Source organism: Cuculus canorus, chromosome 4, assembly GCF_017976375.1.
Source record: "Cuculus canorus isolate bCucCan1 chromosome 4, bCucCan1.pri, whole genome shotgun sequence".
In the NCBI taxonomy this organism is placed as follows: Eukaryota; Metazoa; Chordata; class Aves; order Cuculiformes; family Cuculidae; genus Cuculus; species Cuculus canorus.
In genome coordinates, this window is record NC_071404.1 from 57894988 (window position 1) to 57913700 (window position 18713).

Below are 18713 nucleotides of genomic sequence, written 5' to 3' on the forward strand. Positions count from 1 at the left end.
AGCAGAAGAGAGAGGGGATGGGTGGAGGTTGTTTTTGGGGTTTTTTTTAACTATTCTGTCATATGAGACAAAAACACTACCCCTGAAAGATGTGGTTGAGTCTGTTTTCTTTGGGCTTTCTTGTTTTGCTAGTGCTGATGCTGTGTTCACTTCCTTCCTTTTAATCATGGCCCGGCTTTTAGTTTCAGTTTTCCCTGGGTTTTAACAATTTTTGTCTTATTGATTTCTCTGAATGGTTGCTCCATGTGGTGTGAAAGATGTGACTTAAATGCTCCAACTGCCCTTTTTGATTGCCTGTTGTTATAGTCATAGGGCTAAAATCCTGCTCTCAGCACTATATTGGACACTGCTGTGCATAGTGTAAGTAAAGCTGAGAGTGATTTAAATCTGCTGTCACTTTAAAAAGCTCATTTCATAACAGGTCATGTGAAACTAATACTTTAGCCCAGAAACTGGCAGAGAGGGGCAATCCTGTTAGGAGGATCAGCTGTGTTTATGCTGTCAAAGCAAAGTTGCACACTACAAAATTACAGCATAAGAAGCACTGGCAAACTCCCACTTTGTTGTGTACAGAGCTGTAGAGTCCAGTAACACTTTTAGTTATCAGTCGCTGTTAATTCTCTTCTCTTTTTCAGTGGTATCACCTTATTCCTTCAGCATTGGCGATACATCAGATATGGAGCCTTACCTACATGGTGGCATAGCTGTCCAAGTGAAGACACCCAAGATGTTTTACTTTGTAAGTGTGTGATTGATGTAACCAGGTTCTGGAGTATTAATGACCTGAGCACTGGAAGCAGAGTTCAGCAAATACATGATTTCGTTACCTGCAGTTTGGGTTTACGCTAATTTTATTTGGTAATAATAACAATACTGATTTACTAAACTGTAAAGAATGGGGAGTGCTTCAAAGTTACCTGCCAGTGTAGAGGAAAAAATAAATTATGGGCAGCCTATCCCTGTACTCTTGGGAACTCCATGAAGGTAATTGAATATGGGATTTCTTTTCTTCTAAAAGATGAGACAGGGGGATGAGTTTGTATAAGAGGGATTGCAAGGTACATGGTGCCTTGTGCCTTTTTGGGCCTGTAGAAAGTAGATCCCAACTGCCCTCAAACATTCTTCTAGAAAACTAAAACCAACTCCTTCTGATATGAGAATGCACAGCTCAGTATCTTGTCTCTGTGAAGTCGTAGCTTTCTCTGCTTCCAGAGTGTTTAAATTGTACAAGCAAACAGCCAGTTGCCTATGAAATTTCTGATAGCCGACCTTGGAGCAGTTTAAGAGATAAATCTTGCCCCTAGGGTATGAAATATCTCTCTGACCTTTTTTTGGTTGACAAAACTTGTAGTAGATGTTTATTTTATGGGGGTTTTGTGTCATTAATAATGGAGAGATTAATAGCAGTACTAGTAAGAAAGGATATTTGCTTCTTAGTCTGTCCAGGAAGACTGTTGTTTGGTCATGTAGCTGTGAGTGTCATGTCCTTAAGTGGGTGTATTATTGTTATGAATTATATTTTTCCAGGAATGTTTGGAGAAGCAAATAACAAATCCATTATGCCTCATTGCGGATTTTAGCAAGCCTGAGGTAATTAGCACGTGGGGATTTGGGTGTAAGTGCTTTTATATTAAAAAGGCATGGAATGTAATCTGCAGCTTTATGTGTAGAGCAATATAATTTCCTAACTCTTTTCTGTAGCAGTTAAATATGAGTATAAAGTGAGAAGTAAGAGTGAGGTATCAGTTTGTGTGGTCACACATTGTGGTTTAGATCATCATAGAGGCTTATTATCAGTGTTTTGCACTAAGTCTACTGTAAATACATGGCTAATCCATCTCTGCTGTTTTAATATCTTGGTTTCTGATAAGCCTTTAATTCACGGCAGTGTAAATTTTGCAAGTAACACAATGATTTTTCCCGTGTTTAGTGATATTGCTTGATAAAAATCATACTAGCATCAGAGTTGGGATAATCACAAAAGGTTATTGTAGGTTGGTTGGAAATTGGATTTAACACTGTAAAACTATATATATTTTTTTTTCCAAAAAATTATTCAAAGAATTTTAATATTGGAGAGGAAGTTAGCAGTATTTGCCTCTAACAAAATTTCAGTTAGGTGTTATGGACATGCAAAGCATCTAAGTTTCAGGCTCATTAAAATCTAAAACTAAAAAAAAATGTTAGTCTAATGTTTTTTTGTTTTATTTTTGTTTAATAATGTAAGGTCTGACTTGCCTGTTCATATTTTCTACTTCAGTGATTCTTAATGCAGGGCTTTGGTGTTGATGTTTGGCAAAATAAAATGCATGCTTATGTCTAGGTAAAAGAAATTTATCACACTTTCCAATTTCAGTGCTAAATTCTCTTGGGGACTTTTTAGTTTGACTTAGTAGGTGCTGAATGTGTGTTAAGGATATTGCTTTACTACTAAGCAACACTTTATAATCCCGGTTTATAAGAATATCGGTGTAAGGTGTTTCAAATTCACTTTTTAATGCTATTTAAAAACGTTTCAGGAGTGGTATAGTTAAGAGACAAGGAAGTGAAATGGTAACGGATCAGTTCAAATAGTTGTTTTTGTTTCCCTAAGTTTTCTCAAGTTCGTAACTGTTCAACAGCTATTGTTTTCTTAACAGGCACCTTTACAGATCCATATTGCCATGCTTGCCTTGGACAGCTTTCAGGAGAAAGCTGGTCGCAGACCAAACACTGGGTAATGTAGCAGTCTTGTGTTTGCTAAGCTTTGAATCAGAGAGATCTCTCCTTTTAGTGTAGTTAACAGTGTGATGTGCAGCATGGTACCTTGTCCACCTCATACCTAATAGATGGCATAGAAATGAAAAGTTGAAATCTCTAGATGAAAAATGTTACCTAGTGCATGTTTGGAGTTCGTAACGGGGCTTGTCCAGTACAGCAATGTCACTTTCTGTGCCCTTTCTGGTTAGACAGAAAATGCTTCTTGAAGAAGTCCTTCTCAGTTCCATTTTTTTCAGCTTGTGGGTTTAATATGGAAAGGTTGTTTCAGTGACTTCTGAATTATCCTCTAGCTTACGGATATAAAAAGAGAAAAAAATTCTAAAGCATTTTTCCTCTGCTGTATTTTTTTTCAGCTGTAGTTCTTAATGGGCATAGTTTTGAGTTAAACGAGACAGAAGTACTTATGAACTATAAATCTTAAGACTGAACTTGCACATGAGCTCCTCCACTGAGACTCTGCTCTTGAGCTACCTTTAGAAGTGCATCTTTAATGCTCACTGCTAAAGCCAGTATACATTTTCAAACTCTTTGTACTGTATCCAGTACTTTTTCCTCTGTTGACTGTGTTTCTAGAAGGACTCTGGAATGTTTAAGCCATCATTACTGTTTCTACCCTGGTTTCTAGATGTCTTCAAGATGCTGAGGAAATGCTGAAAATAGCCACGTCTATAAGTGAAACACTGGAAAACAAAGTGAGTAAGGAATAATCATCCTTATGAGTAATTTTTTATGTACTTATTTATATGCCTAAAGGTCATACTTTAGTTTATGATGCTTGTGCTGGTCTTTGTATCCATCCTTAGATGGATCAGCTGGCTTTCTGAAGGCCATGTGCAGAAACAGAACGGTGTTTCAGCATGAATTCAATTGAACATTAAGCTGACATGAAGGCTGATGTGGCTGTGTGAATCCAGTTTTATATGAGTGCATATTACGAGTACAGGGTATACAATGGATCTATCTTGGCTGGAAGTGTTTTTGCTAGTCAGAGTGAAATAATTTGTCTTCTGCAGAAGAGTAATCCTTGACACTGTTAAGCACTGATTTGCTTGAATGAATGGATAAATATGTTGTTATTATGTCTTTATTTTTCAGCCTCAGGTGAACGGAGATGTAGTGAAATGGCTGTGTAGGACTGCTCAGGGATTTCTGGCTCCCCTGGCTGCAGCAGTGGGTGGAGTTGCTAGCCAGGAAGTCTTGAAAGCAGTAACAGGAAAATTTTCTCCATTGCAGCAGTGGGTAATGCTATCTTTGGTTTTGGATCTTTACTTTGACAGCGATGTTACAAATTTATGGTTATGTGTAAATGCTGTACAATCAAAATAGCCTGAAAAGCTTATATAATGGGATGAAAGGGAAAGATTTGAGACTGAATTTAGGAAAAAATATGTTTCTATGGGTACAATAAAAGCACAGCCAAACTGACTTAAAACTTGAGGTTCAGACATTTTCCTACAAGCAAGGAGAGCATTGACCTGACAGTGCATGGCTACAAAAGTGTGATATAGTCCAGGTGCCAGCTTAAGCTACTGCACATAAGAGGAGTGCTTTCAGTCCCTCAGGGTATGTGTCAGAGTAAAGTTAGATTTTAAAACTTCACAGTCTAATCTGGAGGGTTTATAAGCCAGTAAGAAGTTAAAAGCTTGCGACTCACATTACAGTGAGCCTTTTCTTCCTCTGTATCCAAGTGCTTTTTACTGTCCACTAAAATTGTAAAGTGAACCATAGGAAACTAACACTGTATAGTCATCCAGTTACAATAAAAGCTTAGTGCATCTAAATTTCTAGATTCTGTTGAACATAGAAAATGTTTACTTTGTTTTTTAAGTGCAAATAATGTGAATGTTCTTCACAGGTTTTTATTAGTGTTTTTTCTTTTTTTTTCTTTTTGACAGCTATATATAGATATGTTAGACATTGTAACACCTCTAGAAAAGATGGGCTCTGAAGAATTTCTGCCACGGTAAATATCACTACAGTCTACTGTTTTATGTACTGTTCACATCTGAATCTCAAGCAGACACATAGAAAAGATTCTATGTCTTTTAAAGTTATTTCGGTGCTTTTTACTGGAGGGACAGGTTTGGGGTTCAGAATGTGTGTCCTATTTGAGCACGGGAGGAATAGGAATTATAGGGGACTTGGTCTGATTTACTTAGTTCTTGCCAAAGTGCAGTTTGGTATCAATGATACTACCGTGATAAATGGCAAATAACTAGTCTTCTGTTTTTATCCCCTATGCCTGTGTAGAGGAGATAGGTATGATGCCCTGAGGGCTTGTGTTGGGGACTCTCTGTGCCAGAAGCTGCATGATTTGAATGTTTTCTTGGTGAGTATGACTTGACGCTGTTATGCTTTTTACAAATGCTTTGTCAATACAACTCATATCCACTGTCTTCAAAACAATGAAAGGAGCCCTGATGCTATGTGCCACTACAGAGTAAAAGGTCCAAAATCATAATGGAACGTGCCTGTTAAACTTGTCTTCATGGTTTTCACTTATGTTTCTAACTCTAAAAATCTCATCTTCTTTAGGTTGGCTGTGGAGCAATAGGCTGTGAGATGCTAAAAAACTTCGCACTTCTTGGTGTTGGTACTGGGCAAGACAAAGGATTGGTAAGTCCTCATTAATCTCACTTCACTTGTTAAAAACTAATGTGACAAAGAACAATTAAATAAATGGACTACTAAAAAATGTTAAAAGTTTAAGCCTTATTTCAAGTTGATCTCTGTGCAGAGGGTAAAATAGCCTTAGCATAGAGTGGAAATAGCGTGCAATTAGAAGCAGAACACCTTGGAGCAGTCTTGTTGTGTTTTGATTTCAAAACAAAGTTTAGTCAATATAGGCAGAGCTGTTAGCCACAGTGGTTGCTACCAGCAGTACTTTGTTTTGACAAGTTTCTGTAGAGATTTCATCGATTGTCGCTCAGAATTACATTTAAATTCTAACTTCAGCTGATGCTTTTCTCCCTTCTGAATTAGGTTACAATTACAGATCCAGACTTGATAGAGAAATCCAACCTTAACAGACAGTTTCTTTTTCGACCTCATCATATACAGGTAGGTTTTTCTTGTTCAATGAACTTTCTGTAATGTTTTTCTATTTCTCTATCATGTGTCTCCACCAAGAACTGAACATGCGAATATATGTACTTCTGTCCAGAAAAGACTTAAAGGTGGAAATGACATCCAATATCTTTTGAAACGATACTGAGAACTTTGTTGGCTTTCCACTTACCACTAGTATCAGTTCAGTAAAATTGGCTGGTCTGATCTTAATTTGTGCTGGTGTATTTAACTAGTGAGTCCTCTTAAACTTGCAAAGTGGATGTGGAATGCTGTATTGCACAAGAAGCTGCCATGGGTTAATATCCCAGAAATGCTTTACTGTATCACTGAAATTCGGGGAGAATAAAACAAAACAACATCAAAAAGTAACACTAGCAGAAGTGTTCTCAGTAGAAGAGCTGCTGCTTATGGAACTTGACCAAAGTTGCTATCTTTTGACTTAATTCGGTCTTCATTAAACTGGTAAATAGCTTGGAAAAAAAATGTCCATTCAGTAAATGCATGATAAAGAAACTTAATTCTTTAGAAGCAGAGAGAATATCCCTGTACTTGTAAACACAGCAAAAATAAAAAAAAAAGGTGGCTCACATCTTGACAGCAGTGGGGGAAAAGGGATTCCCCTGCCCAAAACCCAGCTGAATTTTCTGCCTCCTGTTTATGTTTAGCAAATCTGGGAACAGATTACATTTTGGATGGATAGATAAATGGAAGGTGAACTCTGCAAGCTTTCAGAAGCCACACTGTCTTGAGTTCTGCTGTTCTAAGTGCTGGTCCCTAGGTAATTGAATGTAGTATGGCTTGAAGTGTCAGGTAGGTTAAGAACTCTATTTCAGTTTAGCTTCTGAAATTGGCTTTGTGTGGAATACCTTGCAGTAATGTGATTATTCACAGGTGTTTGATGTCTGTGCTGCATAGGCATAGTCACAATAACTATTGGGTTTATCCTCTCACAGTCATGAACTGCTCCTTTCGTACGGCATTTTGAGAGCCTGAGTGGCAGCACGTGGCATCGGTTTCAGTTACTCGATACAATTCTGCTGCACTGTTTAAGCACTTTCACCTTGTGGTCCCTGATGCACTATTTTAAAGAAAACTAAAAATAAAATCAGATTAATCAAGATATGTAATAATGATGGAGGCATATGATTAAAAAATTTCCTTTATTGTATGTTTTGCACACTAACATTTCTGTCTTGGAGTTGTTGTGTGATCAGCAAATGAAGTTTATTCTGTGTCCCAGATGGTTTTTATCTTAATATTGATGATATATGTATTTGTACTTTCAGAAACCTAAAAGCTATACTGCAGCAGAAGCAACTCGGAACATCAATCCTTGCTTAAAGATTGACTCATATATTAATAAAGTTTGTCCAGCCACTGAGAACACTTACAGCGATGAATTCTTTACCAAGCAAGATGTGATTGTGACCGCTTTGGACAATGTTGAGGCAAGGAGATACATTGATAGGTAGGCTGTGGAAAGGAAGCGAAGACTGTTTTCCATATTCTTATGTGAACTCTGCTTTTCTATTCTTAATCTTCCTGATCTGCAACTGCTTATAAGACCTGATAACTAATTGCTCAGATCTGTCTTGCTGCTTTATAGGGATTCTGGCTGAGGGGAGGAAGGGGCTTATACTCGTGGTGGAAACCAACTCTGATGTTGTGTGGCTGCTATTATTCTCATGGCAGGGATCCTTGGAGTGAGTTCTTGGAAATGAATAGCTGTCAGGGTCTGATGAAAGGGAGAGCACTGTGGCAGTCTTAGGGTTGAATTACTTATGCGTAACAATATGTGTTTAAATTTATAAATAAGCATGTTTACATGTATAAAGAATCACTAATGCTTCTAATCCAGATAGGCTGAGATTTACTGATCCTGATCTAGGTTGAAATAGCTCTTCTTTTATTCCCTTTTTTCCCTGAGTTTGGTGTAAGCTTTCTGCTCTTCTGAAAGTGCCTAGTGTCAATTCTGGAGTATAACTCCAGTAATGTCTGCGAGGCAAGAGTGTAGTGATTACACTGTGTTCTGATAGCCTGTGTCTTTCCATGTTAGTCGTTGTGTAGCAAACCTGCGTCCTCTTATAGACTCTGGAACTATGGGAACGAAAGGACACACAGAAGTTATTGTGCCCCATCTGACAGAGTCCTATAATAGTCATGTAAGTGTTTCAAGATCATTGCTTCCCTTTTTTAACTAGTCTCTTACTGCCCCCTAATTCTTTAAGCATTTCTGTATCTATCTAAAATAAGTGACCTATTTGAGTAATTTTAGGAAATAATTACTTCCTTGATTTCTGAAGAAAAACTCACAGGAAATAAAATTTGAGCAGACTGGAGACATCATGTCTGCTGCATAGCTGATGATTACACATAGGCCAATAATTAAGAGGATCTACTACATGAATCATGAAACACAAGCATTTCCAGGGAACTGACTTTTTTTTTTTTTTGCCTTAAACTCCCTTGTTATTCAGAGTCTAGTCCCACAATAGCATTGTAAACTGATTTTTGCGAAGGTTTCTTTAGAACTGTTTTCTGCCTGCTTATTCTGTTCTTGGTGGGTATCACCTCCACAGGCAGATATGAGAAAGCCAAGCCTCTGTAGCAGGAATTAGTCTGCTAGTTTTTACAAGCTAACCCAACAGTTCTGTTTGAATGGGAAAGGGGAAAATGAACCTTCGCATTCTTGCAGTATCCCTCTGTTCAAGTCCTTGTGAAAATCCGTTTACAGGGTCTGTAAAGAATGAAGTGTTTCTGGCCTTGAGTGAAAGTGGCCATGTTGAAAGTGTGTATGAATATGAACTGCACAACTTGGAAGAGCTGTCTGGCAATTTCTTCTGTTGTGTTTCAAAGCTCAGCTTCACTTTCCAGTGTTGAGTTGAGACTATTCTTCATAAAAAGCAATTGATATGTTAGTGTTTCATAAAACAAATTATATTCTAAGCATAAATAAACCACTTTGTATTTTATAACAGTGGGGGTTTTAAACTTCTGTAGTCTAGAAACATTTGGTGCTGTTATTAGCAATAAACTTTCATAAGCCTGCGTTTACACGCAACTCTTCTTGATTACAGCGGGATCCACCAGAAGAAGAAATACCTTTTTGCACCTTGAAGTCTTTCCCGGCTGCCATTGAGCATACGATACAGTGGGCAAGAGATAAGGTAATGGAATAAGCTTTCTGGCATCAGCCTAAATTAATGTGTATTTGGAAAGGTGGGGGATCTGATATACTTCTTTCAAAATGCTATATTTGTTCTTTCATTTTCTAGTTTGAAAGTTCATTTTCTCACAAGCCTTCGTTGTTTAACAAATTCTGGCAAACCTATCCATCTGCAGAAGAAGTTTTACAGGTAGGAGAATGTTGCCAGGGTATAAACTAATGCTTTATGGGGTTTTTTTTTCTATTTAAGTTCAGTGAAATTTGGGTTATTTTCTGACTTCATTCAGAAAACCTGAAGATTTCTTTGGCCAAGTCATTAGTTGGTCTTTCATGGAAGCAGTATTTTTGGTGTGTCTCATAATTGAGGGCTGCTTCTCTAGCTCGTGTGCTGTGTACATGATGTAGAAATAACCAAAAAACTGAGGAGCTGCTAGCCAGTGTATAGCAAACATCTCCCCGATGTGCAACCAACTGGGAAGAACGAAGAGAAGACTTGGTTTCAAGTGGATACAGCTGTATGATAAGTTAGACTCAATTGCTTAATATCTTTTCTTGTGAATCTATAATGGCCTATGATAAATAAGGCTGGGTGAAAATAAGTACCACAGCACCTGGGGAAGAACTCAGTGGAGAGGGTAACATAAAGGATAATATTTCACAAAGTGACCCTTTGTTTCCTTTTGCCTATAATTTAGTACTATTGTGTTTATTGTTTCACAGCATTGGGAGGAATCTTGTCTGTTTTAACATTTTCATGTTTCCTTCTCTATCTAGAGAATAAAATCAGGCGAGAGCTTAGAAGGTTGTTTTCATGTTATTAAAACACTCAGCAGAAGACCCCGAAGTTGGACTCAATGTGTAGAACTGGCAAGAGTAAAATTTGAGAAGTATTTTAGCCATAAGGTAGGTGAGACCTGGAAATAGAGTGGCACTAGACTAATAAAGGTTTTGGAAAACTTGGTAGCTCTGGTAACTAGGTTTCCAAGTCTTTGCACTCACTTTCATCTCTTCATAAATAACAATCCATACTTGAAACGTTAAAGAGTGCTGCATTCCTTCCTCTTCCTACGGTAGCGCTTTTAAATCTGGTTTATTAACTTGTACTATCTCAGTTCAGGAGTTTCCATGCAGTTTTCTTGGCACTTTTCCAGCTGACTAGGTATTGTGTTCTTTCAGAGCAGCAGGATTATCAGATGTCTTTTACTAAAGGACAGGGGCTTTTGGTTTCCCCCACTAAACTTTTGTTACTGAACTCATGTTCATATCCCTGGTTTTCTCAAATGTGTCAAAGGAAAGAAATAAGAGCCAGTCATTCTGAGAATCTGGTTGACAGTGTTACTTAAAGTGTGTGTGTGTCTAATCTTGTAGGAAAGATGTTATCATGATGTTGTGCATTAATGAACATATCATATCTGTGCTTATGGGAGCCCTGGTGGTAGCTGTCACATTGAGAAAACATTGCATTCCCAGTTGTGAATCAGTATGCAAGAATCCTAAAGTGACAACAGGGTGGGGAGGAATGCTTTGTTTGTTGGATTGAGTGTCTTGGTTGGACTTCGGATGAAGTAACATTGTCGTCTTTGTCCTGTGAATGAATGGGCAAGTCACTCTGTCTAGTGTTAATTATATTTCTTTAAGCTTTCCATCTTGACACAGGCATCTTAGATTTTTTTAGCTCTTTAAATTGCTTAAAACTTTGTATTGGAGTGTCTTAAAAGCTCTATCAAGATTTCACATCATTACTAAAAACAAGACTTGATTTAGTGTGGTCATACTAATCTGTATGTGATAAATTACAAAAGCTACTCTGACTTTTCCTCTAGGCTCTTCAGCTCCTTCATTCATTTCCGCTTGATACACGATTAAAAGATGGAAGTAAGTACAACGGCCCCTTTGTGCCTGCTGTGAATTCACACTGTACCTCATATGTTGCTGTTCTAGATTCCTTAGGATTTCATCTTAAGTCTGTCTTCTTACCAGGTTTGTTTTGGCAGTCACCAAAGAGGCCACCTTTCCCAGTGAAGTTTGAATTTAATGATCCTTTGTAAGTATGGTGCTGCCACTGATGTGTTTTATAGATTCCTTTAAAACTCATGCTGCAGCAGGGAAGTGCAAGCCTTTAGAGCACCAGGCGCTGAACTGGTATTTGATAGGTACTAGGGCATAGTCTTACGCTGCAGGGAGTTCAGTGAGTTGTCTCATACTTTCACTGCAGTAATTTAACTTTCACTGATGTGAAAACTGAGGTCATAGCAAATATCAAAGTATTTCTGAGGTGAAGTTTATTATACTGATGTCATGTGAGCGTAGTTGTTTTCTTGATGGCAGAGGTTAAGGAAATGTATTTTCATTAAATGACTCATCACTCATCAAAGTTTGCTTAGTTTTGGGGAAGACTTCCGAGACCTTCGAAGTCTGTCATCTCTCTTTGTACTGTGTGCACTGAAGGGTGGAAATTTAGTTTCTCTGTGTGCGTTTTCAAGACATTGTTGAATGTGATTGCAAACCTTTGAGCAACTGAAGTAAAAAACAATCAAACAAAAATAATTACCTTCCTCTTTTCTTCAGGCACTATGGTTTCATTGTGAGCTCAGCAAAGCTCTTTGCAACGGTGTACTGTGTTCCTTTCACAGAAAAGGTAGTCCCTATATTTTAACTGTCTCTATCACATAAATTGGATATATGTGTTCAGTTTTGGCCCAATGTCCAGTTGCCAATTCTTTCCAAGAACTGATTAAAGTGATTCTCTAAGTAATCCATCCTTCAGCACTGGCTGTTCAGCAACTGCTTACATTTAGTTGTCTTTTTATAAATTCCCAACCTGGAGAAGAAATGACTAGTGTATTGGGTGTATGCAGTAAGCACTGAACTCAGGAATTCTTATTTTGATGGACCTGTTTCATGTGCAAGATAATAACTGAACTGAAAGAAGATATCTTTAAGGCATTTGTTTTGATTAAGTTTAATTAAGCTATGGTCTGGGAGTTTTATTTTTTTACTATTTGTAGCCCCTGTATTGCTCATCCTTTTGCTTTTCTTGTTACCCTTTTTCCTATCTAATTGGATCTTCCTCTAAATCATGTTTTCAGTTCTGTTCAGTTTTCAAGTGCTAGGCATTTCACGCCACTCTGGTTCACTGTGGCAACTGAAACATCACTAACATCACTTGGTGTTTCACTGATGACGTTTCACTGAAATGTCATTGAATATTTGTGTGATTTTTTTTGTTTTGGTACTCTTCGAAATGCTCCTGTAGGTGCCTTTTTGAGTTGATGTGAATTTAAGTTGTTTTTCTTAAAACCTATAACAGGATTTGTCAGAGGAAACCATCTGGAAGATTGTTTCAGCTGTGAAGGTACCAGAGTTCAGACCTTCAAACAAAGTAAGTGTGATATTTAGTTTAAAGGAAAAAAAAAATCCACAAGCAGTGTCCTACCTCTCCAACTACTTTTTGCATTGGTGCTGATGAAAAATAATCACAAATTAAGATGTGGTTTGGGAAAACAAAAGTATCCTGGCATACAAAGCTGCTTTAACTTGACATAGCTAAGGTATCTCTTTACCAGATGCTAAATGCAAGATGTGGGGTTTTTTTTGGCGTTTGTAAATCATTTGGTTTAGCTTAGTTGTCCATGTATGGGTGTGATTAAGTCTGCAAGTTTATATGGATCTATACTCTTTAAATAAAAGTATTAAAATTTTATTCATAAGCAACTTTATAGCAATCCAAAACTATTGTTAATTTGTTATTTCCTCCTAGGTTATATAAAGGAATTGTCATTACTTTTATGTTTATTTTTGAAGTATTAACTGCAAAACAGCTTAACTGTTATTGTACAATGTCTAGCATTTGTAATCATTTAAAATTATCAAATATTCCAGAGTATTTTCTTATTTTCTTGCCCAGTGTTAACACTTGTCTCATGACTGCTTGCCTTGTGAGACAAAACTGACAATTTGACTTGGAATTGTTGAATGGTTGAGATTGGAAGGGGCCTCTAGAGACCATCTAGTCCAATCCCCTTGCTCAAGCAGGGGCAGCTAGAACATGTCATCAAGGACTGTATCCCATGGAGACTCCACAGCCTCTCCCACCGTCCTCACAGTTTTGGTTGGGTGTTTTGTTTGCTTTTTTTATTTGAAGTATTTTCTTATGTTTCTGATGGAATGTTTTGCCCTTCAATTTGTGCCCATACCACCTTGTCTTGTCACTAGACAACAATAAGAGGAGTCTGGCTCTGCCTTCTGTACTTTCCCACTGTCAGATATTTATGCACATTGATGTGATACCACTGAACCTTCTCTTCTCTTGGCTGAATCGTCCTAACTCTCTCAGCTTCTCCTTGTATGAGATATGCTCTGGTCTTTTAATGATCTTTGCGGCCCTTGGCTGGAGTAAGTCTGTCTCTTTTGAATCGGGAAGGAAAGACTGGAAGGAAAACAGAAAATCTAGTACGCTTCACACTGGTGGTGTACAAAATTCATGTATTTTATTACTCAAGGACTGCATGCACTTGCAGGTTGTACAGACTGATGAAACAGCAAGAAAACCAGATCATATTCCAGTCAGCAGTGAGGATGAAAGAAATGCTATTTTCCAGCTGGAGAAGTCTATACTATCCAATGAAGCTCTGCAAAGTGAGTAGTACAAAGTAGCTTCACAACTTAATAACATCTTGCAGCTGCACTGCCAGTAGCATGACATTCGGGTCTTTGGAAAAAGCAATTCTTTAATTTACAGAAAGCAGATAGCTGATCTCTAGAGCTTTCTGAAGTGCCATGCAGATAACTGTCATTATTGCTGTACATTACCCTAAGGCTTCTGTATGGCTGAGATTCCCGCAAGTTTCAGGGCTCTCTCTTAGAGGTGCATGTAAGTACAACCCTGATGACAGTCAGCAGGCAGCAGGGCATTGAAATCTCACGAGGGAAATGGTGCTGGTTAGATCCCAGATGAACTGAAAGTGATTCTGGTATGAGAATGTTGAGAATTACTACTTACAGGAATCAATCGTAAATTATCCTAAATTGTGAAGGCTGTTAGTATTCTGTGTCTTCTAGATACATTAAAATGAGGATGCTCAAATCCCATTTTTGTGCCCTGCCACATGAAAAGGTCATTGGACAACCACTACATGCATGCATTTTTAGCCCGTGAACACAGGGAAGAAATATTAACTTAGCTCTAACCACATCCCATGGAGCATCAACCCTAACCTCTATCTCCCATGCTACTGAGCCCGTAGTGAAATGGTTCCAGATGAACCACAATAGAGGGAACTCTCGCAGATGGAGCTGTAGCGAGGTGGGGTGTATAAGAAACACCCATAAGACACCTGTCCAAAATCTGTTCCTGGTGTTGCAAGGAAAATAAAATTATGGAGCTTTTTTGATATTTCATTCATTACTCAGTTTTAACAACTGATACTGGTAGTGACATTTCTGCTTCTAGCATGAAAAAGCAAGGTATAAGGAAGACACTAGGCTCCAGAATGTGACATCTTTAATTTGTTAAAGTTCTAGTCCCTTATAACTTATGTTTAGGACAACTTTCATTTTCTAATAATAATTTTTGCTCTATTTTTTTTTTCTCATGAGCAGGTGACTTGCAAATGAAGCCCATCTCGTTTGAAAAAGATGATGATAGTAATGGACATATAGATTTCATAACAGCCGCATCAAACTTGCGAGCTAAGATGTACAACATCGAACCAGCAGATCGGTTCAAAACAAAGCGCATTGCTGGAAAGATTATTCCTGCAATTGCAACAGCTACTGCTGCAGTATCAGGGCTAGTGAGTATACTTTTTAAAGTGCTTAAAATGCGTATTTCTTTCTCTTAATTTTCCTTGCCTGAAACAACTTTTGTCTGGATATTGATTAATGTTACCCTGACAGAGCCTTGCTAAAGAAATGGGTTTATTTCAAACTCTAATAATCTTTTTGTCTCATGTACCAATGCAAAAGGTCTGTCTTCATTCTAGATGTGGTAAGCCTTTAGTGTTTTTATTTCTGGTTTGCTGACCAGAAGGAGGAGTTGGAGATCAGCATTTTGGTTTGTTTTCTGCAATTAATAATAACTTCCATCTGATGCCACTGCCAAGATTGGAAAGGATGTGTTCTGTAGTAGGTGACATCCCTGAAACTCAACAGAACTCATGCTTTGTGGACATTTCCAAAGTTCTTTAATTCAAGATGAGTCCTACATCAGGAACACTTTTGATCATTTTAAATAATTCCATGAGTGGCAACAGAATTTATTTCTGTGGCACACTAGGTTGCATTTCCAGGTGTGATTTGCTCTGCAGTTTGACAAAGGCTGATCTCATTAACAACTTACTCTGTAGCTGCTGGTCTCTTAAGTAAACTAGTGTTGATAATGCAGTACCTAAAACCTGTGCTCGGTATCTTGGAAACGTGGGATTCTTATTTATTACAGGTTGCACTGGAACTCATCAAAGTTGTGGGTGGCTACCCAGCTGATGCATACAAAAACTGTTTCCTGAACCTAGCCATTCCTATAATGGTATTTACAGAAACTGCTGAAGTAAGAAGAACAGAAATCAGGTAGGAAAGACAGCGGCAGACATGCGGTATTTGGTAACCTGGTAATTGATGCTTAGAACTTGGTGAGCCATTAGAACAAGTGTGAAGCTTGTACAGTTATTAAGGCCTTATGTGCTTGCATAGCAGAACTGACTACAGTTCATGGTCACACTCAAATTAAATGTTATAAATATTCAAGGTTATTTTTTGTTGTTCTTTAAACTTGGAAGATCACAAATTGCTTAGTGCTTGCTATCAAACAATTATCCATTTACTCTGTACTGCATTGCTCGAGAACTTCTTGTTTGGAAAATGCAGCACATGCTCTTCTGTCCTAATTCTAAAAATAGTGATTTTAAGGGCTTAGTTTTTGTTTCAGTGGAAGCTGTTGCTAGTAAGGCTTTAAAAATATAGATGAGTTAGGGTTGTGACATGGTTATTAATAAACATCCTGTCCGTACAGACACACTTCTGCATCTTCCTCAATAAAAGAGCTGGTTTTCAGTAAAAATGCAGTAAGTTCATTGCCAGATACTGTGTTTACTTAGAGTTCTTACTGTGTCTTGTGCTTAGCCATGTCAAAGGGCTGGAGAAATTGCAGCAGAGAGGGACGAGAGATTTGCTCAAGGTAGAACAGCAAGTCACTAGAAGACACCATAGTTCTTAATAGATTTTTAAAAGAAGTGTCTGAGTTCATGTTCTGAGGTAAAAAAACAACCTTTCTCTTTTTAAAACAGAAATGGGATGTCCTTTACAATCTGGGACAGGTGGACAATTTATGGGAAAGAGGATTTTACTCTGTTGGACTTCATAAATGCTGTCAGAGTAAGTTATATACTCTGCTGGGTTAATACAAGACTAGAGGAAAGGTTTTTCTTGTTTTGGGTTGTTGGTTTGAGTTTTGCTTGTTTTTTTTTTTCTTTTGTTAAGTTATTATTGAAAACAGAGTAATTCTAGTAAGAATTTATGTCAGTGGGAATGTCTCTAAGTAAACACATTGAAGTCTATTTTAAATTTTTCTTAATTCAATTGGCTCAAATGTATCTTAATAAAACTTCTGTCAGTTGCCATGCATTAGCAAGTTTTCTGTTTGGGTTCTGTGGTTTTGAATAATTAGTTGTAATATTAACAGTAGTAATATCTGCTGGCTTGTGCAGCTTTCTTAGTCCTTTAATAAGTTTTCATTTGTAAATTCCAGGAGAAATACGGTATTGAACCAACTATGGTTGTACAGGGAGTCAAAATGTTGTATGTTCCTGTGATGCCGGGTCACATTAAAAGATTAAAGCTGACGTAAGTATAACTGGAAGATGGATTGAGAGATGTGAGTGCACATACAAATTATGTTCATTGGGCATTTCATAAGAATGTATGTCTGATAGCAATGTTTTCTCTCGAAGTGGTTTCTAGGCATTGATGTTTCGGAAAGAAAAAAGGTAATTTATTTCTTTGAAAAAAAAAAGGAAAAAAAATAGAGTAAGTGAATTAACCTCTGTGGTGAGAACAGGGGAGTTGCAAAAAGCTACTCTAACAGATGAACGCCAGAATGAGAAACCCAAAGAAGTCTGACAATAAGGTTTATTTGGCAAGGAAAGTATCTTGGTTCGAGCAGAATAAGACTAATGGAACCAGCCTACCTCTGAAAGAGTGAGAATGCTTATTTGGGAAGGAGTTAATGTATTAGTTGCAAATTGAGATTTCTGGAAATCTGTACAGTTTGTAGTAATTTCTTGAGATTCTAGCTCACTTTTAAAAATTAAGACATTCACAAGGCTTTGCAGTGCCGCTCACTGACAGGAAATTGAGGTATAACAGACTGGAAGTTCGGGAGTGTATGAGGGCAGGGACTGTTTTTTGACTGATGGACCTTTGCCAAGTAGCAGCCAGGTGTCACCCAAGTCTAGGTCTACTTCATGTGTTGATTGAACTTCTTTAACTCAGAATTTGTTCTTCACGGCCCCTGTGGAGCTGGGGTCGGTGCTCACAGGCTTTGCTAGAGCAAGTGGATGCATCGATCAGTGCTGTTTCAAAGGTCTGCCGGTAGGTAGTGCCAGGCAAAATAGTATGGGTCATGGGCAAGCTACTTAAAACTTACAGAGAGAAAAGAGCCTTTATGCTGGTACTGCCTTTAGAGCGCCTGGTGTACTAAGATGTGAATTTGCAACGTAGCTCAAAATAACTTGTTTATATTCCTTCTGCTACAAGTCTATACATCATTTTGAATGGGTGCAATGTGTAATGCAGTCAAAGGCATGGTGTGAAACTGCATTCTTGTGGATATCAAGATTTCTTATTGCTGTGAGACTATGTTCAAGTTTTCCATGTAGTTACAGCAGCTTGAGGTTTATTACAAACGGTCCCAATAGCTTTATAAGATATTTGCACAGCAAACTCTGGTCTTGCTTATGTATTTATTTTTACTTCAGGTGTTTAAAATTTCTTTTGGTGTAATATGACAAACATTGAAAGATTCTGTCTTCATTTCAGAATTACAGCACTGACTGCTAGCATACTCCTTAAAAGCAAGTTTTAGAGACAGTTACCTGCTCTGCTCTGTAGCTTAGGTCTTCTTCATGCAAATAGATACGACCTCAGTATCTGTGCTGAGAGGAGGCTAATGCTTTGTGTTCTTGCAACAAGGGAACAAATACGTTGGGGAAAGCAAAGCAGCTTCTTAACCTGTGTGCTAAAGCACATCCAGAAGGGAAATAATTCTGTCAGTGACCTGTGAGGAATAGAAATGGGTGACTGTGTTCCCCCAGCCTCCTACCACTTGAGCTGGCCTCATGAACTAGTGCTCTGACTTGGCAAGAAAATAATTTTGAGACATCCAAAGATAAATAATGAAAGTGAGATTGATTGAGGTTCTACTTCAGTATTTTTTTTGTGCAACTTCAAAGCAATAGCTGTAGCTTTTGAGACTGTGGAGAGCAAAGAGGGGAACTTGCACAAGGACACGACATGCTTACCCAGATTAAGCTCACATTGTGGTCATGAAGGAAGCCTGGCTGGTTTTACCTCCTCATTGCTATTCACCTTCAAAATTCAAGGACTTAATAAGTCTTGGCTCCAATAGAATTACTTTCCATCAGAACTGTGTATCTAGTATCTGCATGGCCTGGTTCTCCCTAATAACATCTCCCTGAAACCAGCCATTACTGGTAGGCCAAGA

The 18713-nt window shown here is 38.0% G+C and overlaps 1 protein-coding gene across 1 annotated transcript in view; it reads left to right on the forward strand.

Moving 5' to 3' along the window:
• UBA6 (ubiquitin like modifier activating enzyme 6) overlaps nucleotides 1-18713 on the forward strand; it is a 28302-nt gene that overhangs the window by 8326 nt on the left and 1263 nt on the right. The window contains exons 9-31 of the mRNA XM_009567049.2: nucleotides 636-739; nucleotides 1528-1590; nucleotides 2640-2716; nucleotides 3386-3452; nucleotides 3856-3999; nucleotides 4656-4723; nucleotides 5011-5089; nucleotides 5296-5376; nucleotides 5743-5820; nucleotides 7116-7297; nucleotides 7886-7991; nucleotides 8907-8996; nucleotides 9105-9185; nucleotides 9770-9898; nucleotides 10819-10870; nucleotides 10976-11039; nucleotides 11564-11633; nucleotides 12306-12377; nucleotides 13516-13633; nucleotides 14597-14790; nucleotides 15435-15562; nucleotides 16279-16366; nucleotides 16740-16834. Coding sequence (XP_009565344.1) covers nucleotides 636-739; nucleotides 1528-1590; nucleotides 2640-2716; nucleotides 3386-3452; nucleotides 3856-3999; nucleotides 4656-4723; nucleotides 5011-5089; nucleotides 5296-5376; nucleotides 5743-5820; nucleotides 7116-7297; nucleotides 7886-7991; nucleotides 8907-8996; nucleotides 9105-9185; nucleotides 9770-9898; nucleotides 10819-10870; nucleotides 10976-11039; nucleotides 11564-11633; nucleotides 12306-12377; nucleotides 13516-13633; nucleotides 14597-14790; nucleotides 15435-15562; nucleotides 16279-16366; nucleotides 16740-16834 — 2230 coding nt within the window. The remainder of the gene's footprint in view (nucleotides 1-635; nucleotides 740-1527; nucleotides 1591-2639; nucleotides 2717-3385; nucleotides 3453-3855; nucleotides 4000-4655; nucleotides 4724-5010; nucleotides 5090-5295; nucleotides 5377-5742; nucleotides 5821-7115; nucleotides 7298-7885; nucleotides 7992-8906; nucleotides 8997-9104; nucleotides 9186-9769; nucleotides 9899-10818; nucleotides 10871-10975; nucleotides 11040-11563; nucleotides 11634-12305; nucleotides 12378-13515; nucleotides 13634-14596; nucleotides 14791-15434; nucleotides 15563-16278; nucleotides 16367-16739; nucleotides 16835-18713) is intronic.